Source organism: Grammomys surdaster, unplaced genomic scaffold (assembly GCF_004785775.1).
Source record: "Grammomys surdaster isolate TR1022 unplaced genomic scaffold, NIH_TR_1.0 125881, whole genome shotgun sequence".
Classification (NCBI taxonomy): Eukaryota; Metazoa; Chordata; class Mammalia; order Rodentia; family Muridae; genus Grammomys; species Grammomys surdaster.
In genome coordinates this window covers 3,237,792-3,260,822 of record NW_021620706.1, presented here as the reverse complement: position 1 = coordinate 3,260,822, position 23,031 = coordinate 3,237,792, and the positions used below count along the sequence as shown (strand labels likewise).

The 23,031-nt window shown below is 43.3% G+C and overlaps 1 protein-coding gene across 2 annotated transcripts; it reads left to right on the top strand.

Annotated features, from left to right (window-relative positions):
- Window positions 1–4,109: 4,109 nt before the first annotated feature.
- Window positions 4,110–17,885, top strand: Rwdd3 (RWD domain containing 3). Of its 2 annotated transcripts, XM_028752189.1 has the most exons (5): window positions 4,110–4,218; window positions 14,299–14,786; window positions 17,207–17,322; window positions 17,421–17,556; window positions 17,666–17,885. In XM_028752189.1, exons 1-4 carry the CDS (start codon window positions 4,134–4,136, stop codon window positions 17,542–17,544), a joined length of 813 nt encoding a protein of 270 aa, XP_028608022.1. In that variant the 5' UTR covers window positions 4,110–4,133; the 3' UTR covers window positions 17,545–17,556; window positions 17,666–17,885. The 2 variants fall into 2 exon arrangements, with proteins under 2 accessions (XP_028608022.1, XP_028608023.1); XM_028752190.1 differs by lacking the exon at window positions 17,666–17,885 and having other exon boundaries at window positions 14,299–14,808; window positions 17,421–17,537.
- Window positions 17,886–23,031: the final 5,146 nt, after the last annotated feature.

Genomic DNA, 23,031 nt, shown 5'->3' with positions numbered 1-23,031 from the left:
TGATCTATTGAGTAAATTTAGAAATCAACTTTGAATATAAAGAACATAAACCCCACAGAAGAGAGAATAGGCCATGTCTCCTTACTTGCTCATTACACTCCTCCCTTCTCTGCCCTAAAATTATTACTGAGTAAGATTTCAGATTGTCATTGTTTAAGACGAGCCTATGTTTTGTATGTCTTCTTTACCTTCCTTGCCATTTCCCCTTCTCTACCCTTTCCTTTTTCCTTCATGCCGTCTTTCCCCCTTCTATAGTGTTTCTGTTTGTTTGCCTTTAAGAATTCCAGGCTCCACTTTTGTCATTCTGCTCTGGGGCTCCTTTTCTCTCCCTCCATTTCGCTGTTTTTCTGAAACAGCCGTATTTGTATATTTATAGTTCCTTCAGATAATAAAAACTGGCTCTCCTAGTCATAGGCTGTGAGAAAATATAATGAATAAAAAAAATATAGTGGCTGCAACAACCAGAATTAAACATTAGATATTACTTTAATTAGACAGACCTTAAAACTCTAATGATGACTATGAGTTGTTTGGATAAACTGATAAGTGTTGAACTGTCAGTGGACATTGCCCGGGGCAGCTTCCCACAAAGCAAACTGGAACTGGTTGGATACTGTTTGTGTTTAGAAGCCAAGCAGACAGGCAGACAGCAATGGATGTACTAGAGCAAATACAGATTATCTGGAAATGGTGCTGGCACATCTTGACCCAAAACAGAAATCTAGGCCAAATTCTCATGCAATTGAGTTGTTTCTATTTTGACATCATGGTGAAAGATAATTTCGCAACTTTGACTCTGTAACAGAACAGAAAGATTTGTGGTCAATTAATAGTGCCCATTTGTACCCTTTTGGAAGCCTGCGACATTCTTGAGCCTTACCAAACTATCTTTCCTCTGGGCAAGTGGTGGGCAATAACATGGTACTCTGTTCCATCCCCACTGCCTTCAACCGTGTCAGGGCCTACAACTTCACCTTGGTTAACACAATGTGGCAATTCTTTTTTTTTTTTTTCCTTCCCCTTCCCTTCTCCCTCTTGCTCTGGCTCCACTCTGGCTCAACTCGCTCCAGCCCAAAGTATACTGTAGCAGTCTTCAGACACCCATATGAGGGCATCAATTCTCATTACAGATGGTTGTGAGCCACCATGTGGTTGCTGGGATTTGAACTCATGACCTCCTGAAGAGCAGTCAGTGCTCTTAACCACTGAGCCATCTCACCAGCTCAAAATGTGGCAATTCTTGTACCCACAACATGGTGAAAGAGTTTGTGACTACAGCAGATTGTATTTCCTTATCTAGATGTAAGATCGGAGTGTGTGAAAGCAAGGACATCTTGCTTTGTCTCTGTCTCAACAGTCTCAGAGTTCAAGAACGTGAAGAGACCTGAGTAAGCACAGGGACTCTTAGACACACACAGAGGCATGGCTTCTCCCAGTTAGCTCTACGTAGGAAGCTAGCCTTTAATGTCCCTCTTCATCATTTTAGGGGCTGGAGTTCAATCTTGTGGACCTTGAGCAGCCCAGGCAGGGGCTCCACCACCGAGCTTCGTCCTCAGCCTAGCCATTTTTGAAAGTATTTCTTACGTTCTCAGATCATCATTTTTTTCTTATTAAATCCACGCAGCTTTTCTCGGGATACTAACATTTTACCTGTCCTAATCTCTTTAAATTGGGTCTTGTTTGCTTGTGCAAGTGGGTTTCGACTTAGGATTTTAGACTCAAGTATTTAAATTTACATCTTACTCTTGAGACAGTCAGTAGAGCTGTTCTGGGAAAATTAAAAGAACTACCTGCTCACACTGACTTCTGGGATTAGTGGTTTTAACTGGGGGGTGAGAGAATACAAGTTCTCTCTCATTCGAGGCTGGAGGATACTACTCTTTAGGAAAAAGCGCATGGAAAGGTAGTATTGTTTTAGCAAATCACACACTGGTGTGTCTGTTTGTGGGAGGTGGGGGTACAGGTGGCTAATACCTTCACTGCAGACATGAACTTCACATTTAAATATCTAGAATTTCAGTAGCCGCTGACTGGAAGAAATTTTATTACAAGAAAAACGACTGCGGTGCGGTAGCTTCAGAAATCTGCCATGTACCTGCTATTTTCCTTGTGTGAGAAATGCCAAGCAGACATTACGCTGCCTCTGTGATGACTACTTCTAAATGTCAGGGTGCAAGAAACGTATTCGAGGGACTTCAGTGTCTAGGGGGTAGTGTCAATTTAAAAGACATTCACATCGACTTTTTATTTAAACATGCTAAATGAAGTATGAAAAGCAGGTTAAGGAATCAATGGAGAAAGGAAAGCAAAGAAGAAACCCACTGACCAGAAAATTTTAAGTATGATAACAGATGGCTGTACTTTTACATCAATTTCCATGGACCCCTTGCTGACAGCAGGCTCCTAATCCTGCTGACAACTGGAATCACGCTGTTGGTGTTATTTCGTTCATATCACACATTGAATTTGAAAAATTAAAAACAGGATGAGGGCTATTCAATTATTGTGTGAACCAGCTTAACAAATACGGCAAATAACCAAATTAATATTTTTCCATTACTTTTAGCAGTAACACTGGACTTTAAACTAAAATTGAATAACAGAGTGATATTGTAAATCAAAAAGTCTAATCTTGCCCCCAAATCTCTCTAACAGTTAATTATAAACCCACTGAACTTGCTTGAACTGCTATTTTGGAAATGACTCAAAGGAATTATTTTTCTTTCTTCTAATACAAATTGGTCACATTATAGATAATTATGTGTTTAAATAAACCTTTATCTTTCTAATTATGTGCACAGCATGGTTCCTAATTGCCTGGGGTCACTGAAGTCTCAGGGCATCCCTGGGACAGTTTTTTTTTTTTTTTTTTGTCTATCTTGTCAGATTTTCTCTCTCTTCTTGAAAGTCAGTTTCTCTCCCTTTTTCAGATTCCCCTGTTAGCAATAGAAATGACGATTGGAATAGTAACATGGGCCAGGTAAAATTATTCCAACTTGTAGAAGTCAGTGAAAGAGTCACTGAAGACCTACTTAAATTCTTTGATGTACAGAATGTTATTTCTGATACAAACCTGAGACGTGGAACCTACCTGAGTAAGCCAAAGGACTTCTGGGAATTGCAGAATTTAAAATTTTTATTTTTCCGAGGTGTGTGTATGTGCAAGTCAAGCACACCTAGGCAGAACTACTTACCACAAATTAATTTTGCTCACTAAAGTCGAGGTTGAAACATGATACATTCCTCATTCTGTTATCCCATCATTATTGCGTGTGTTTTGAAGTTTAGGTCAAGGTTCAAAGATGGTGGTTTCACCACTAAGCTTCAGGGATTACAGTGGTAATAGACACATTATATTGTGTGCACCGAACATCACCGGGACCAAACCAAAACGAACCGAACCGAACCGAACCAAACTGAACCAAACTTAACTGAACCAAACCTAACTGAACCAGACCAGACCAGACCAGACCAGACCAGACCAGACCAGACCACTGTAAAGCTAGTCTATGACTTTGAACCCCATCCCACTAGCTAAGGGGTCTGTCTCATCTCAGTCTTCTCTCTTCTGCACCTTTGACAGGAAAGATGCCCAGGAAACTAGACCTTGTCTGTGATCCCAGGGCTAGTGACCAGGTCAGTATCCTGGAGGTCATTATCATTCTCTTTTCTAAAATATCCTGACCGCGAGGGTCACTGACAGCAACATGAGGACGTGGAATTTGTTTTGCTCACTGTGAGATCTCAGGACACAAAGTGGCTCTTCTTGTTTGTTTAGGTTTCGTTTACTATCTCCATATCCTGCCAGCCTAGTATAGGTGAAGCACGGTGGTTTCACAGCCTGGGTGTTCTTGTAGGGATCTCTGGGGCTTTACAGGTGTCTCTTAGCTCTAGAAAACTACAGGGGCAAAACTCTGGGAGTGAAGGAACATCCTATTGTAGATAGGGAGCAGAAGGGCCTGGGCGGGGCTTTCAGACATTTGCCACGCCCACGGACACGCCCATTTTCCCCGCCCCCGCTCCGCTCTCCCCGCAGCCTGCCCGGCTGTGAGGCCGGGGCGCCCCCCAGTGGCCGTAGGCAAGCTTTGCTCCGGGAGGCGGCGGAAGCAGCTTGGGGTTCTGGTCGCGTGGATATGGCGGAAGAGGTGCGGGAGGAACTCTCGGCACTGGCCGCGATCTTCTGCGGGCCCCGCGAGTGGGAGATGTTGAGCTGTTCAGGTGAATACCACGCCACTCACCCTGAGGCCACTGCGGGGAGCAGGGGGACCCGGTGTCTTTTGGCCTTGGGCGGTAGTGGGAGGGGACTTGCAGTGGGGGGGTTGGCCTGTGCGTGCAGTGTCCTCCCCTGAGCTCCTCCTCCTCCTCCCCTGTGCTCTCCCACTGCGAGCACCTCATGAAACCCAGCTCCCCCAAATAGTCAGTACCCCCATAAGCATCTGCACATTACGTCCTTGACAACAGGACGCTGTACTTGGTTGTCAGCCACTTGGAAGGCAGTCAGAAAATACTTGTTAGGTTGGGTGAAAGTTTGAATATTACAGAGTTGATTGCCTTTGGTTTATTATTATTATTGTTGTTTTACTTAAAAATATTTTTAGTTTTACGTTTTTCAGGCTACTTAAAAGTGGCACCCAATTCCAGATTTCTGCTGGACGTGGAACCATGCAGCTCGCATTCATGGGTGCTTTCTCTTCTAACATAGGCAGGGTATCGAGCCTCTTCTCTGAGAGTTTATAATCTGTAAAGCTATTATTATTATTATTAATTTTTTAAAAAAGCTAAAATTTCATTCTTGTCTTCCTTTAAGGAACCCAGCCTTTCCACTCACACACTTTTAAATTTAAAGGGGTGTGTGTGTGTGTGTGTGTGTGTGTGTAGGAGTGTTTTGCCTGCCTGTATATACTGTACTGTACGATGAGTGTGCCCGGAGCACAAGGAGGCATGAAGAGGGCGTTCAGGGGATAGGAGTTTGTGAGCCTTGCCTTATAGGTGCTGAACTGAACCCAGGGCCTCCACGAGAACAGTCAATGCTCTTAACCACTAAGCGCCCCCAATTTTCCACTCCTGGGAAAGTGTGCTGATGTAAATCCTCCTCGCTTTTCCCTGAGCTGTCCGATATGTACATTTTGAGTTCCATAGGAACCATCCCTCTACTATTACGATGTAACTGCTATTGAAATGGCCATTCTGACCCTAAATTGGCTTACCTCTAAGAAGACAGTGTGAGATGTGCTAGACCTGAGGAAGCTACATCTGTCATTAGGAAGGCATTGGGTTTCCATATGGTAAGTCAGTGACCCTGGGCGTTGACCCCTCTCTTTTATGCCTTCTTACATGTGCGCATCTACAGACCTTCTTGGTACTCTGTGATGTTTCAGGTGATGTGAACTTTCTAGAAAAACAGAGCTGCGCTCTTCTTTAATGTCTAGACCTGTCTTGTATCTTTTTGAAACTTCCTTAAGACCCCCGTGAAAGGATTTATTGTAGGGATTTGCCACCCTCTTCTGATTGGGTAGAATCCTAACTGGTTAGCATCTCCTCCAGCTCCACAGTTCTCACTATTGATAATTGCTTCTGCCTGAGGCGGATATTTAAAGGGATCATTCGTATCTCTGAGTTCTTGTATCATGGCTTACTTGCCAATATCTAGGAGAAGTGAACCTGTGATGGATGTCCCATGACATTTTAAAAAACATGGTGGTGGTTTGCATTATGAATTCATGGTTGGCTGTTAGATACTGTTGATAGGTCAGAGAAAACCCCCAAGAAGAAGTGGAGAGGAGAAAGAGAGAGAGAGAATAAGAGAGAGAGAGAGAGAGAGAGAGAGAGAGAGAGAGAGAGAGAGAGAGAGAGAGGTCTAGATACTGAGAACACTGCGGCCCTTTATCTGTTCCTAAATTGAGCATGACTTCAGGTCATGCCTCCTAATTAATTTAATTCAGTGTTCTGGCATCAATAAGTAATTGAATTATAAAGGAATTCAGTGTAACAACTTTGGACATTTTGTTTCTAGAAGGTTCATTGGAGAGTAGAGCAGTTCAGCAATTGAAACAGGAATGTTTGACACTCACAGTTGGGAACTGTGAATGAGGTAAAGACATTATCAGAGCAGACCAAGTGTAGCAGGCTACGTGACTACCACCCTCACTGTCAGTGGCAGTTTGGGTTTCAGGGTGTCACTCTGTACCCCATCATTTCTTTCCTGCCTCTGCCAAATAAGTGTCCCCTGTCTTCAGTGGGATTAGAAGACTATTGCAGAGAGCCTGCATTTCTCTGTAAGACAGGAAGGCCTGGACTGACCCTAAGGGCCAGCTCTTAAGGCCCTGAGCTGAAAAGGCTTAAACAAATGGGTTGGTTCAGTTTACTGGGGAGTAATTTACGTTAAGAATTTGAAGGAGTCTGCATCCTGGCCACTCAGATGTTAGAGGAAGTTTAAAGGAAGAGGTGCTGTGCGTCACAATCTCTTAGGGCTGGAAATTCTATCAACTCCATATTTCCAGCTGTGGGAAGCCAAATCAAGGATGTTCTTCCGCTCTTCTCCATCCCACGAGCCAGTCCAGGTGCCAAGTTTGGTGTGGTCACCTTCCAGATCTTCACATGGACCTTGATGAGAGACGTTCTTAGGTTTGTTTTTGCATTGAAGGTCACTGATGATCAGATAGATCAGTTAACTCCACAGGGTTGGGCTTGGCACTGTGTCCCCATTCCTCTGTAGCAAAGGGGCCGGTACAGGAAAAGTTCTTACAGGAAAACAATCCGTGTGTTGAGAAAAAAAAAAAAAAACAAACCAACAGTTTGAGCAGCCAGAACAATAGGATGGGTGGGATCTGGCTTATATTCAGAACAATCCAGTTGTTGGTGGGAAGGGCCCACATTCCCCTTCAAGCACACATGTGTGTGGTCCATTCTGATGGTGGTGTCCATTTTCCTGGTGGGGTCATGGAGAGTATATTGCTGTGGTCAGTGCCCATTATTAATCGAGTGGCAGTTTGGAAACTATCTCACAGGATTAAAAGTTGCAAAAGAGAGGAATCGCCGAACAGCCTAATGGCATCACACAATAGGCTGGCGATAGCTTCCCAGTGGGTTTTATGTTTTATTAACACTGTTGTTCAGATTGGATTCCACCCTCTTGCGAAACCATTACGGTAACACATTGACATTATTTGCTGATGGTCCTGGCTGAACTCACCTCTCTAAAATCCACACAGTCTCAGACTTTATTTTGAAAGAATGAGACTGCCACCTTTGCCTTCCATTCTTTTCAGTTGTTTTGTTTCCTTCTCTATGGACGATTACAGCATGTGAAAATCTAGAGACACTGTGTGTGACAGTTTCTTAGGGTTACGAATAATGTAAACACCGTATTTCTAGCATAAAGCAAGCATTTATATATGCGTATTTGGGGTGAGCAGCTTGGGAGTAGGAGCAAAGAAAATTTTGCTCTCATGAAGCATGAGGAGTGTGCGGGAGGCTCTTGAGTGCTTTTCTGTGTAAAGGCTTTGAGGATGTGTAAACCTGGGCAAAATAAAGCAAGAACAGAGAATGTGAGCTAGCTATGTTATGCAAATGGTTTCTCAGTGCACGCTAAACAAATCCTAAAGACCTCCTTCTCATAGATTTTTGTTTACTTTCCCAGCACAGCTGTGATCGGAGTGTGTATCTACCAGGTGTTGTAGGGATGAGGTAGGGAGAAAGTTTTAAAACAGAATTAGAGCGGAATCCAGAGTCTAATTCAGTTTCTTTATTTGAACGTCTGTCATGTTAGAAATATGATTTCTTTCAAGTGTCTTCAGGAAAGGTTAAGGTTTGATTGTTTTAATATAGAATCTATTAGATCTAGAGGAACTCTAAATCCTCCTGCTTCTGCTTCCTAAGTTCTGTGTGTGCCTGGGCCAGGTGGAGTAAGATTTGCGTCTCTCTCAGTTTGAGTTGTAGTTGTAACATCAATATTGTTCCAGGGCAGAATGACTTGTGCAAGTAGTTAATGTGGATCTGAACACGATCTAGAAGGCAAACCAGCATCTTTTGGTAGAGGTGAAAGCGCCTGGTCTTGCACCTAAATAAGACTTGGGTCTTTTGTGAGTTTTTCTTTGGTAGGGCAGGCACGAGCTTTTTAGGATGGAGGCGTATCGAGAATGGTGTTTGTGAGTTAATAGCTGGCCTGGCGTGGGGGACGGGGCAAAGAGTGACATCAGATGTACAATTAACGATGTTTTCTGGTAGCCGTTTTCTTGCTAAGCTGTTAACAACTTTAAATAACTTCAGCGTAGATAGCAACTTTAGAGCAGAACGATTTTCTTTTTTGTTAGGAAAAAAAAAAAAGAAAACAGAAACAGACTTTGAGTGAATGAGACACACGAGGAGTCTGGAGCAAAGGGAGCCAGTTAATGCTGTAGCTGCCAAGGCAGCTCAGACATGAAAGGGTAAGACAGATCCTTCTAAAGGATGGATCTTCTTTCTTCTTGGGGGAAGAAAATGAGTTTTTAAAGAGATTCTGTGATTTATTTATTTATTTATTTATTTATTTATTATTTCTTGGTCTTCCACCACTTTTAACATCAGAACAGGGTCTGTTCAGGTCTTCTTATGCAGATAGCACCATTTTGTGTAGCCCTAGTTTGCAGCTCTGGTGTGTTTGTGACACACACTGGCCAGGGAGATCAACTAGGAAGATTGTGACTCTGCCAGTGTTAAGAATCAAAGCAGTTTTTCTCCTGAATATGTAAGTAATGCTTTCCTTCCCCGTTTTCTAAAGTGACTACTAGGTTCTTACTGGGACCAGAAAATAACAGAAAGACAAAGGAAATGGGTGTGGTGGCATACACCTCTAATCCTGGCATTTGGGACTCAGAGGCAGGTAGATCTGTGAGTTTAGAGGCCAGCTTGGTCTACAGAGTGAGTTTCAGAACAGCCAGAGCTACACAGAGAAACTCCATCTTGATAAACTAGAAAGACGAAGGAGAAGAGGAGGCAGAGGAGAGGAAGAAGGGGGAGGAGGAGGAGAAAAAGAAAAAGAAGAAGAGGGGGGGGAAGAGGAGGAGGTGAGAGGAGGAGGGGAGGAGGAGGAGGGGAGAGGAGGAGGGGAAGAGGAGGAGGGGGAGAGGAGGAGGGGGAGAGGAGGAGGGGAAGAGGAGGAGGGGGAGAGGAGGAGGGGGAGAAAGAAGAGGAGGGGGAGAGGAGGAGGGGGAGGAAGAAGACAAGAAGGAAGACAAAGGAAACATGGTAAAGATTTGCGTGGCCTCCTACAGCTTTCCCTGGACTGTCCTCCAGCTCATGCACTGCACTGGGCTGGAACATGCTGATCTTTCTGTAGCAGAGTAACGGGTTACCACAGTAACTACCTGTGGCTGCTGCATCCGGTCCTCACACGCGGGTGGCTGAAAACAACACATCTTCAATGTACTGAAGTTGTGAAAGTCAGAAGTCCAAAGTCAGTTTTCACCCAGATGAAATCAGATTGTTGGAAGGGATGCTCTTTGCTCTCTCCAAGCCCCTGGAGAGTCCATTTGCCTGCCTTTCTTGCTGTGAACCTGTGCCCCATCACTGAGGGTCCTCTTCCTCTATCATCAGATTCTAAAGTAGAGCGTCATGAATCAACGGATTTTCTTCTTCTCTGATAAAATCTACATCTTCACCTGTTCCCCACCCCATCAGGACACTGAAGATTTTTGTTGTTGTTGTTGTTGTTGTTGTTGTTGTAATTCAGGGCAATTTCCCCATATCAACATCCTTACTCAGGTCTGCAAAGACCTTTGGCATGCACACAAGTATACTCAGGTTTCGAGGAACAGGGTGCATACATTCATAGGTCTGTTACTTAGCATAGCACGGGTCTCAAGGACTTCTATAGTTATGTCATTCATGGTTATAAGCCAATAGCATAAATTTAAGGCCTATATCGCTATAAAACATGTTTCTTATTAAACCCTTTGCCATTTTGGGAGGGTGATATTAGTCTTTAAAAACAAAACTGGGGTGCTTCAGAGGTAGAGAAAAATTAGTTTGGGTTCAGTATAATTGTGGGAAGCCTGCCCCTGGCTGGCTCCTCACTGGAAGATTGAGCAGGTCATCGGCTTCAGCAAGAAAGAGGCAGCACCCCTAAGTGGTGGGTGATGGGCGGTACTACTCCCTGCACACCCAGCGTGTTGAGTGTGTTGCATATATTCTAGTTTCACATCTCATAGTGTGCTGTGAGCAGACACCGCACAAGAAAACGGGAGGGAACAAGGGTTTATTCTGTCTCATAGGAGAGTTCATCATGGTGGGAAAGAGTGGCCGCTCGTGTGGCAGCAGGAGACTGAGGCTGTTTTTCTCATATCTAGGTGGATTAGTGCTGGTGACCAGCCAGGCATCCAGGTAGAGTGAGCAGGCAGTGATGGGTGGAGTAGGCTGTTATGGGGAGCAAAAGTTTCTCTTCCTTTAACTCTTTGCTATTCTAAGGCCCAAAGCCCCTGGCTTCTGGTAATTAACTCTTGCTGTTAGCAGGAGGGGATTAAGAAAAAACAAAACAACAACAACAAAAAAAAGCCCTTAGTATCTCTATGGCTCAAGGGCCCCTTGCTGGCCAGGAGAGAGGCTTGGAGTTCGTTAACTCTTTGTGAGCCAGAGAGAAAAGAAGAGGAAGAAAGGGAGAATTCAAGCCTACACACAGACACACACACTTTGGCCAGGCCTGACAACCTGCTTCAACAATTCCACAAGTGTTCATGCATACTTACATACACACACTTACACACATGCATGTATGTATGTATGCATGTACGTATAGACAGTCAGACATACACATTAGGTGGATGGGGCTGAGCTTCAAATGTCAAACTTTATTTCTACTCTTTGGCAAATTTATACCTTCTTAGACAAAAGTTCTTTATAAAATGACCTCATAGATAAAATCTTACACAAAAGGGGAGTTACAGAAGGATGTTGACATTAAGTTCAAAACAGTGTTTCCTTCTATAAGCTCATTATAAGTTCAAAGCAACAGTTTCACAAGGGTGTGTTTTTACCATGTGTACACCCGTGCTTTATCCTTGGACCTGACCTAGAATGAATGTTTTTCCTTGATCACAACTTTGTTTCAAGCCTGCTTTCTTATCCTAGTGCAATTAGCCCATGACATGTGAAGGTTTACAGAGCCCTATTTGCAGTTTTATTCTATAGGAGGCTTGAGAGTACTTGTATCAATTTAAGAGGTTGATAGAATCATTGTCAGAAATCCTGAAATCATCAATTTGTCTATACAGCATTACTATAGGAGAGTATATCTTCATGTTGATCTGCAGAAAATTTGCCCATTGGGATGGGCTGATGCCCAGGAAACATTAGACTATGTAATAGTGACAGAAAAAGGCATATCAGCAGCAAGAAGCAGCCCTGGGATGAAGTCTCTAAGGACCCTGCATCTCAGAGCTCACCCATCACAGGTCACGTAAAACGGTGGCTATTTCCAGAAAATTCATTTGCATGCTTTAACCTTTTCTAGATGGCTTCTGACAGATTAGGGCAGAAACTACACAGTAAGTACGGCCAGATGCTAAACTTGAAGGTCCGCTTCACAGAGATCCGCGTCTTCCAGCATGGGCCCATATTTCTAAAGTCCCACAACCTTCCAAAACAGCACCACCCACCGGAGACCAAGTGTGCAAACAGATGCACTTGTAGCAGGCAGTTTACATCCAGACTGTAATGCACAAGGGAGTGTACAGGTGGGTGTGCATTCATAGTTACTGTCACCAAGGGTCTTTGTCACAGAAGGGACATTGAGCTTAAGAACCCCACAGTCTTCATTAGATCAGTAAGCTTACCTTGATTTAAACCTTATAGGGTATCATGATAAACACAACATAAATGTGTATAATTTTAATGTTTCTGTGTATCTGATAAGTACATTTAATAAAAAGATAGCCCTTCCAGTCTTATGAAAGTTGCTGAAAATTTTTTCAGCTTTTGATCTTAAAAGAATATGCTATGTGTATTGTGTTGGTCAGGAAACATCTGCTTTCTAACCCAGAGGAAAGTTCCACAGACACTGAGAGTCATGAGAATTCTCTTTCCCCCTGCCCCCCCCAAAAAAAACTAGATTTGGTAGTGCATGCCATTAATTTCAGCATTTGGAAAGCAACTTGTTCTATATAGTAAGCCCCAGGCCAGCCAGGACTATGTAGTCTCTCAGTCTCTCTCTCTCTCTCTCTCTCTCTCTCTCTCTCTCTCTCTCTCTCTGTCTCTGTCTCTGTCTCTGTCTCTGTCATTCTCTCTATTACACACACACACACACACACACACACACCCTAAAAAAAGAAAAAGAAACTTTATGTTCATGTATCTCTAAGAAGACTTTGTAGGTATAGAATAGACGTCCAGGAAGATCTGTGTCCACCCTGGACTAAGCCATTGTGATGGATCTGTGTCTTACCCCTTCTTTTCTGAATAGCACAGTGCATGGTGTTGGCATGTATCCAATGTATGCTTGTAGAATGATGAATGACTGAAGATGAAAGATTCTACCCCCTCGTTGAGAGAGAATGCAGGCTCGCTGCATGATTGCTGACAAGTTTATTCTGCCTGGTGATCCTGTGTGGTTTACAGGCCCATAAAAGCCCTGCATAGCAAAATATATTAACTGATATTACGGGAGCCTACTCTGACAGCAAAATATACCATTAAAAAGATGAACTCAATGAAAGAAAGGAGAGACTTGGAGCTAGTGAATGTTTCAGTAGGCAGAGGTGCTTGCACATGGGTCTGACAATCCCAGAATCCTCCAAGATGATGAGGCAGAACTGTTTTGCTAAGTTGTTCTCTGACCCTTCCCCCAGCCGCCCGCCTACCAATAATAATGATGTAGTGATGTAGTGATGATAGTATGTTAGTAGAAGAAGGAAGGGAGAACCAAGAGACTCGAAGCATGTGATAGCTTTTAGAAGCATACGTGCTGTTACGTTTAGAAAAGGTTTTTTTTTTTTTTTTTTTTTTTTTTTTGCCGGGCGGTGGTGGCGCATGCCTTTAATCCCAGCACTTGGGAGGCAGAGACAGGTGGATTTCTGAGTTCGAGGCCAGCCTGGTCTACAGAGTGAGTTCCAGGAGAGCCAGGGCTATACAATGAAACCCTGTCTCGAAAAACAAACAAACAAAAAAGAAAAAAGAAAAGTTTTTTTTAAAGTAGTATATACATTACATATATAAAAGAAAAGATTATATGGTCTTTAGAAAAGCTACTGCCTCTGATTCTGGATGGGGTCTGAAAATAGTAGTTCCTGCCAGCTGGTATTGACATCCATTAAAGAAAAACTCTGTAACAGATGTGCTTGGTCCTGTATGCATTTGTGTCACAACAGCTTTTACATACCATTGAGATCAGATGGCTAAGAAGCGATTTCAGTGTTCTGTTAGGTTCTTTAAAATAGAGGATGTGTTTGCGTCTCCACTGTTGAGGCCGCCATCCAGGTGTAGGATCTGGCTACTTCTGTGTTGAGAAACAGAACAGGGTCACAGAGAAAGAAGGCAGAGAGGCAGGCTCGCTGCACAGCACTGTGTCTGGACCCAGCTCTCTTCTCCACCCTCTGATCAGGGTGCTTCTGCCCCCTGCAGAATGAATTAGCCTGACATTTTATCAACTTTTTGGAAAGTGGGGTGAAGTGATGTGGAACACATCAGAGCAGGGAAGCCAAGCACGTCTGAAAGAGAGCAGAACATTTCATCTCGTCTCCTAGGCGTGCTCTGCCCCTTCTCAGCCAGTGGAGGCTGAACGGATGTCTGCTCGGTTTCCGTTCATCCTGCTGCCTTCATGCTACACTGATGTGAGTGCATTTGAATCAGAAGAGTAGGTCCATCACTTTCAGTATCACAGCGGATCATCAGTGTCACGTGACCCTGCCACCACCCGGGTTCCATGTGACTCACATAAGTAACTTGGAGTAGACTGCCTACACCTTTCCTATACATGTTGCTGCTCCATTGAACACCTGTAAAAAGAGCTGATTCGTGATTTTCGTAATACCAGCGAAATATGGAAGGAAATTGTATGAATCAAAACTGCCTTTTTTGATAGTTTCATAAAAATGGGTGATAGAGTGAATTGCAAGTACATTTGCATGATGCTGTTCATGTGTATTTATGGACCGGGGGAAATGACCTGTAAATCACGGCTTTCTTTGCATTGTGTGTCTCTTCATAAAATAAACTCAGAGTTTTCCTATGAGAAATAAATTGAGGTTTGAAAGAGAAATTTTTAACTGATTAGTATTCCATTGAGATCGAGTTATGTAGAGCTAATGATTACTTTTGGATGTCTTCCAGAGGCAGATGGGGCTGTGTTTAGAATTCACACAACAGCTGAAGGACTTGTGGGTGAGGATGTGCCCTTAGAGTTGGCGTTCCATTTACCAGCCGGTTACCCTTTGTGTCTACCCGGCATCTCGGTTAACTCAGAACATCTGACCAGGGCCCAGTGTGCTACCGTGAAGGAGAAGTTACTTGGAGAAGCCAGGAAGCTTTTGTCAGAACCGATGGTTCACGAGCTGGTTCTTTGGATTCAGCAGAATCTCAGACAGGTCCTCAGCCAGCCGGAGACCTTGAGCAGCGATGAGAAGTGTACTTTGCCAGAAAGCACGACTGCGGACGACGGACTGTGGGTGACTCTTTTGCGTTTAGATCACATGAGAGCGAGGACTAAATATGTCAAAGCTGTGGAGAAGTGGGCTTCAGAGTTAAGGCTGACAGGAAGACTGATGTTCATGGGTAAATTAATACTGATTTTACTACAAGGAGACAGAAGCAACATCAAGGTGCTGGAAAACTTCATTTTGAGTATGAATCTGCTTGCTCTCTGTTAAATATGGTGTAGTTTTAAGTCTGTTTTGTTACAGTGGGATAGTCGAAGCATGGCGTTTCTGATTTACCTATCGTCGTGTTAAATGGTACTTTTTTTCTCTGTTCTTTAATATTTGTTTATCTTATGTGTATGGGTGTGTTGTCTGTGTCTGTGCATCTCATGTGTTTAGAGAAGCCTCTGGTGCACACAGAGGCTGGAGGAGGGTGGTGGATCTCCTGGGACTGAAGTTACAGGTGCCTGTGAGCTGCTAAGTGAGAACTGGGTATCAAACACGTACTCTGGAAGAGCAACCATGTTCTCAACCACTGAGCCATCTCTCTAGGCAACCCCTGACTCCATCTTTCCCCAGTCCTTAAAAAAAAAAAAAGAAAAGAATATCTTGTCCCTAACAGCAAGGCTCAAGGGTAGCATAAGATTATAATGTAAAAAGTATGCCACTCAATGAAATGACAGTTTCATTTTTATTTATTTTTTTATGTTTTTATGTGTATGAGTGTTTTGCTTGCATGTATGTCTGTGCACCATGTTTGTGCAGTGCCCAAGGAAGCCAGAAGAGGGCATTGGATCACTGGGAACTGGAGTCACAGGCAGCTATTAGCTGTCATTTGGGTATTGGGAATCAAACCCAGGTCCTCAGAAAGAGCACAGAGTGCTTTTAACTGCTGAGTTATCTCTCTAGCACCAGCATCAGTGTTTGAAAAAGTCTGAGGACATGTATTTGTTTCTGATTAATGATAAGCCGCATCTGGATACATGAGAACAAAAAGCTTGTACATATTAATATTTTCCATAGCTCAGCACAGCAAGGAGAGTTTGTAAGTAGTCCGCAAAATTCCTAACATGCAGGCACTTAAAAGTGCATCCTGACACTTCAGTGTTGTACCTGTAGTGCCTGAGAGGAAGGCTTGTCCTTTACAGCTGAGAGCTAGCCTCAGAGGAAGCAGGGTCGGCGGGACTGTCAGCATGTCACCTCCGCCTGACTTCTTTCCACCTGACTTCTCCCGGCAGCTGCCTTCCAAGCCGTCATCTTCAGGCTCCCAGGCGTTCATCCCGAAGCCCCTTAGTCTGTTTTATGAGGAGCCAGACAAGGAAACCTGCTTATTATGTCTTAAATTTTAACAGAGCTGCAGATCACTTAATAAGTTTTACATTGTCAGAATGGGTCAGGCACTGTTACAGAGGATTTTACTGAAAACAGATTTAGTGTGAACAACCTGTAATCTTAAAGCGTTGAAGAATAACAGCCTAGAGTTTTCCCAAGGTGGCTTCTTCCCCCCAACCTCCATTGACATTTGCTTAACAAGGTCCATGCTGGGTTCTGGTATGGATAAAGTAAGAAACCAGATTTAATCGATAGTCTGCCGTGGTGCCTAACCAAGTGACCACAGATTTTGAGGCAATCTGTGCATACTATAACCTTTGATCCTTTAGAGTAACATACTAGCCGACAAAAATGGAGAAGCGGTTCCTTGTTCACATTCACCTAAGGGTCTTGATTATCTGATCAGCTCAGGCATGTTAGAATAAATGCAGCATTTGCCGGCAGAATCATGAATTACTAACATGTATATGTTTTTATGACTATAATTCTGCTAGTTCAGAGGAATACCTTTTTAATAACATCCTCTAAAATGTCATTTTACAGGAATTTGTCAGTGAATTTTTTTTCCAATAAGATAGTATGCTAGGATTACAACGCACAGGTACATTTACAGGTGGGCAGTAGGTGGTGTGCCTGACGGCCCTATTGCAGCCGGCTTGGTGATAGCAATAGTTGCTGGTATTGAGAAGCATGCTGTACTCTGGAAGGCAGTCATTCTAGAGGTGCTTTGTGTGTCTGACTTCACTCAGTTGTCCCAGATTCACCAGGAGGTGGATCCTGTTACCAGTCCAGTTGCGTGGAGTCGGCTAACTAAGGTACAGAGAGTTTTGAGGAGCCAGCTTAAATAACTAGCTTAAATAACTGGTCTATTTAAACTAGTTTAAACAACAGAGGGTTTAAATAACTCACTCTAGTAGTGGTCCAGTCCAGACTTAAAGGTGAAGGATTTGTTTCTATTGCTCTTTACGGGCTGGAGAGATGGCTCAGCGGTTAAGAGTATTGACTACTCTTCCAGAGGTCCTGAGTTCAAATCCCAGCAACCACATGGTGGCTCACAACCATCCGTAATGAGATTGGATGCCCTCTTCTATTGCTCTTTACACCTGCACCCAGCAGAGAACGCTGCGTACGTACAGACACAGTGTAACTCTCGTTGTTACAGCCTGAGGATGCTCTTCAAGCAGGAAAATGCCTGTGGGTTATGGTCGCTTTAGAACAGGACTGTGCCTTTTAGCATATGCTCCGCGTTTAACTTACCAATTATCGTTTAGGAGTACCTGATTCTTCAGAAAACCTCCAAAGTAGATGTGGACTCAAGTGGAAAGAAATGCAAAGAGAAAATGATTAGTGTACTGTCTGAAACAAAAGTACAAACGGAACACAAAAGGTATAATTTAGTACTATTGCAGATGCAAAAGCAACCGAATGGGTAATTATCCTCTGACAAATCTCTGCATATTCATGAGCTTCTCTCCTATAATACAGGTTTCTGGCGTTTGAAGTCAAAGAGTATTCAACACTGGAGGAGTTACAAAAGGAATTTGAAGCTGCAGGACTTCAGGAGCTCTTCTCTGAGTGTGTACTGGGGCTGGTGAAGTGCCGTGAATGACAGGAACCCTTGGTAAACCAGCCTGGTTTGGATTGCCTGCTGCCTTTGGGGATGGGCTCAGTGAAGTTGTCATAAGAGAGCAATCTGAGACTTCTCTGAAGCAAAATCATTCTCATTTCAGGAAGAAAAGCGAGTCCTGTTTTATGGAATATTAAACATGAAAAGATCCCATATATCCTAACGTTTGCCAGGAAAGACGAGGTTCAATAGGCGGGATTGTCTGGAGGAGAAATAAAAAGCCCACGATGGTAAAGGAGCTGTTGTTTTTATAGAGACAATTTGTTTAGAAGTCTGCAATTTTCAGGGTAATTTTCTCGTAATTAAATGATTTCTTAAAGTGATTTGTTTTCATGTTTACTTTTTTCATGTTTACGTTTTTGGCATTTAAGCCTGCTTCCTTCCCATTCCACTTATTATGTTTTAAGTTGAATGTTGAGAAAAATCTAACACTCATCTCTTGGTGCGGTTGCATAAATCATTGGATTAAATACAAAACCAAGATGTTTTACAGAACACAGTTGCTTTCTGGTGTCCCAAGTGGACACAGTATTGCTAGCTGTTTGACTACATAGTAAGTTCAACTCGAAATTCATATTTGAAAAGAATAGTTTCTGGTTTTACAAGGGAAATGTGTCCGACAAAGTGAACCTTGTTTTCTGGATGTAAAAAAAACCCAACAGACTATAGCTCTATAATCTTCATTAGGAAATCTTTCAAATAATAGTAAAATGCACTTAATCTGTCCAAGGGGAGATAAACTCACGACATAATTATTTGTGTTAAAATTTATGATGAAGAATAAGAGGACCCTTGTGTGTGAGGATATTTATGTCCCTAAAGCTTCCCAGGTTTCTAACAGAAGAGACTGAGATGTGAAAGGGAGGCCAGCCAAGTCCTCTCCCTGTATCTTTTGAAGACAGGTGCACACTAACAGTGTAGTTGGTGTTGGGGTGATCTGAGCACAACAAGCCCACGCATGCATGAGTGTGTGTGTGCACATATGTGCACACACACTTGCTCCTGTCTGTAGAGGGCAGAGGTCAATGTTGGATGTCTTCATCAGTTGTTCTATATTTTATTCTTTTTGGTTTTTTGAGACAGGGTTTCTCTGTGTAGCCCTGGCTGTCCTGGAACTCACTCTGTAAACCATGCTGGCCTCAAACTCATAGATCCACCTGCTTCTGTCTCCCAAGTGCTGGGATTAAATATGTGTGTCACCACCCCCACCTGGCTGCTATTTTATTCTTTTTAATTAAAAAAATTATGTAATATTACTTTTTGTGTATGGATATTCTGCCTGTGCCCCACGTATGTGTACTGCCTAAGGAAGCCAAAAGAGGGAGCTGGAGCCTCTGGAACTAAAGTTACAGATGATTGTGAATAGCTCAGCCAAGTGCTAGGAACAGAACCTGGGTCCTCTGGAGGAACAGCCACAGCTCTTAACCACTGAGCCGTCTCTTCAGCTCTTCTTCTTTCTTTTTGAGACAGTGTGGAGCTCACTGGTTGCCTCAGCTGTCTGACCTGCAAGCCCCTGGAATCCTCCTGTCTCACAGGCAGTCCAGGAGTTACAGATGTGTGCCACTGGGCCAGGCTTTGCATGAGCGTTAGGGATTTGAGTTCAGGCTGTTGTATTTACACAGCAAGCATGTGACTCACTGGGTCCCCTTCCTAGCACCATGAGGAATGTTTCTTGGCAGTGCTGTTCTGTGACCCTGGAGGTTCCATGTGACAGTCTTACTTTCTTTTCCTACTACTTCCTACTATTATTATATTTTGGTCAGCCAGTGATCATCTTATGGATGAACCAGAGGTGAGTTTCAGTTTCTTAAGTCACATGCCAGGGTGTTTATTTCTTTCTTGAAGAACTGACAAATGCAATTAAAGAATACATGTGACAAGCTGAAGATACCAAGAGTCTGTTATCACACTGAGAACAGACTCAAGATTCAGTACTGGCCATTATTAGCCTTTTACTTGATTTACTGTGGTTTTAGTGAAAATTAAAATAGGGGAGAAACCAGAACTGAGAATTGTATGTGGTGGTTGAGCAGAACCGAGAGGGATTCAAATAGAATGACATTAAAGGTCATTGTCATCAGGACTGTAGCCCCAGCAGCAGGAGGTCCAACCTCTGGTCCTTTGCCTGACTGTGTTCTCTACTGACGTGCTGCCTGTCCCATGCTCTATGGCACATTGTCAAGTTGTGTCTTCATAGTCCACTCTGTAACCCTAAAAAGGAACGTGGGCAACAGTGACTCTTCCCACTTCATTAATGTTTCTGCCTATTAAAATTATTCAAACAGTACTAGTTACCACCTTCTTGTATTTTTATGAATACATTCAAATCCAGAGTGGAACATGAAATTTTGACTGTGTTTGAGAAATTAAACTTGGTCCTTGGATAAAAGAAAGTTTTAAATTATGTACCAAGAAAAGCTGTAATAGTCTCTTTGATTTTATTTTTCTTAATTATGTACTTATTTATTTAATTTTATGTGTGTGTGTGTGTGTGTGTGTGTGTGTGTGTGGTGTGCATGTGGTATAGTGTATATCACACAGACATATCCTGAAATACACCTCAAAACACTGGGCCCCTAAAGAGCCACCAACTGGCTGGCTTCTGAATATTGATTTTAGCTCCTTCACGCTTATAAGTATGAGTTCTCTAACATGTACAAAATGCCTCCTACTTCCTGTTCACCAGGTTCTCTAGGATCCCTGGTGGGATGTTAAAATGAATGATGCAGCCAGAACATTGATAAAATTTTAACGTAAGACATATTCCCAGAAAGAGACTGTAGCTACGTTTGCTTCTAGTGCTCTCTGCAAACTGATATAAAGAAAAACATACCACTTTCACATCGAGAGCTAGACACCAAGTATTCAGAGGTTTGTTGACATGCTGCCATATAAGGCGGCATTGGCGGCTTCATGGTTCGATGCTGTCCCTAAAACTGAACCAAACCAAACTAACCAATCAACCAAAAAACTTCAAAGGCTAATGCTTGAAAACTTCCAGTGCTCCAAAAAGTAAAGAAGCCTTCATTTTAAGTAATGCTATTTACATAGAGCATTGCTAGGAATTGAACCCAGGGTGTCATGCATGCTAGGCAAGACAAGTGCTTTGCCACTGGACTGTATCCCTAAACATCATTTCAAGTAGTTTGATGCCTCAGTCTGCTTTCCACCATTAAACTTTTTTAAAACAGTTGCTTATTTATTTGTGTGTGTGTGTGTATGTACACACCATAGCACATATAGAGAGGTCAGAGGACAACTTTCAGGAGTTAGTTCCACCTTGTGGGTCCTGGAGATTGAATTTAGACCATCAGGCTTGGCAAACAAGCATCTTTCCCCTCTGAGCTATCTTGTCACTCCCCCACCCCGGCCCTCACCAATTAGGTTTCGACCACATTGCCTTTCTACAAATAACCTGGATTATAGATATTAATTCTGTACACTATGTGAAATCATTCTGCCACATTTCTTCTATCTTTTTTATTTAAATCTCAAAAGAGATGGGACTGATAGGTTTTAGACATAAATATGTTAATAATTTCTGTATGTACATGTATACCTGTCACTGGAGAGAAATCTTTGTGTGTAGTTCTATGAATTGGCTTATGTAATCACAGAGCCTGACACATCTAAAGTGTAGAGTGGCTTTGTGAACTGGGAGTGTTGGCTTGAAGTCCTGAGCATGTCATTGGAGACGTGGGGATGAGCTGCCTTTGCCACTGAAGTCTGAGGGTGCTCTGTTGTTGGTATTCACTGTCCCTTGGGAGAAGATCAGTCATAAGTTTTATGTATGTCTTCCACCAATTGGATGAGATCCAGCCTTAATATGGAGAACAACCTGCTTTACTCACAGCCCACTGGTCTTTCCAGAAGCATCCAGAAAAATGTGTGGCCAAATACCTGGCCTATTCAAGTTAAAACATGAAATGAGCTATTATACTTCCTAAAGAATAACTTGCAAATGGCCCTGCTTTTAGAGGGACAAATGTGACTTTAGCCTCATCCTCACCGAACACATTGCTTCCTCACCATGTTCACTACTATAAAATGTCAAATCCCTGTGGGGAACTTGCAGAAATAGCCGAGGACTGCCTGGTCTGGCCTTAATGAGAGAAGACGCACCTAACTCTTGAGAGACTTGAGACCTCAGGGAATGGGGAGACCTGGCAGGGTGGGGTGGGATGTGGGGGTGTGGGGCCATCCTCTTGGAGATGGAGGAAGAGGAATGAGATGAGGAACTATCTGAGGGCAGACCTGGAGGGGGATAATGACTGGATTGTAAAAAAAAAAAATAGATTAAAGATAGTTAAAAAAAAAAAAAACATAAGGAAGTCTTATGGGTAAGTTAACACCTTGACAGTCTTTGGCCAGAATAGCTTCTCTTGATCAGAGTTGGATATAACAATGGATCCCACAAAACTACATTTCTGGTAGCATGAGAGTGTAAAACATTATGGACATTCATGATGCTGTCTATGATGTTCCATCTCAGATTTACCTTTCAGGTCCTGGTGTCTCCCGAATGCTGAACAACTGTGTTTTCCCTCTGTCTATACAAGCCAGTTGTTCTCCTTCACTCCAAATCATTAAAACAAACTTACTCACTGATAAGTGGATATTAGGCAAAGAGCATGGAATACCCATGATACAACCACATGAAGTTCAAGAGGAAGGAAGACCAAAGAGTGGATGCTTCAGTCTTACTTAGGAAGGGGGGGTTAAATAATCAAGGGAAGTAGAGGGTGGGAGGGACTTGGGAGGAAGAGAGAGTGGGAGGGGAAAAAGAAGGGCAGAATCAAATATGGGAGGAAATGGAGGGGATGTACAGAGTCAGGAAACGGAAGAGAGGTGTGTAAACAATGGGAAATGGGGAGCTGGGGGTAGCAACCAGAAAGTTCCAGATGCAAGGAAAGCAAGAGGCTCCCAGGACCCCACAGGGATGACAGAAATAGCCCACAAAGGTGAGGGAGAACCTGTTGAGACCATATCCAGAGGTTAGATATGCCCCCCTCACCCCAGTTGAGGGATGGGGCCACCCATCCATCTCCAAAATCTTAACCCAGAATTGCTCCTGCCTAAAGGAAATACAGGGACAAAGAGTAGAGCAGAGACTGAAGGAAAGGCCATCCAGAGACTGCCTCATCTGGGGATCCATCCCACATGCAGACACCAAACCAAGACACGATTGCTAATGCCAAGAAGTGCTTGCTGACAGGATCCCGATACACTTGTCTTCTGAGAGGCTGTGCCAGATCCTGACCAGTACAGATGCAGATGCTCACAGCCAACCATTGGACTGAGCACAGGGACCCCAGTGGAGGAGTTAGGGGAAGGACTGAAGGAGCTGAAGGGGCCTTATCTGGCATCAGTGGGAGGAGAGGCCCTTGGTACTATGAAGGCTTGATGCCCCAGTGTAGAGAAATGCTAGGGCAGTGAGGTGGGAGTGGGTGGGTAGGTTGGGGAGCACTC

Coding starts and splice junctions, on each gene's coding strand:
- Rwdd3 (XM_028752189.1), top strand. CDS start 4,134: ATGGCGGAAGAGGTGCGGGAGGAACTCTCGGCACTGGCCGCGATCTTC. Junction 14,787..17,206: donor GAGACAGAAGCAACATCAAG/GTGCTGGAAAAC, acceptor ATTATCGTTTAG/GAGTACCTGATTCTTCAGAA. Junction 17,323..17,420: donor GTACAAACGGAACACAAAAG/GTATAATTTAGT, acceptor CCTATAATACAG/GTTTCTGGCGTTTGAAGTCA.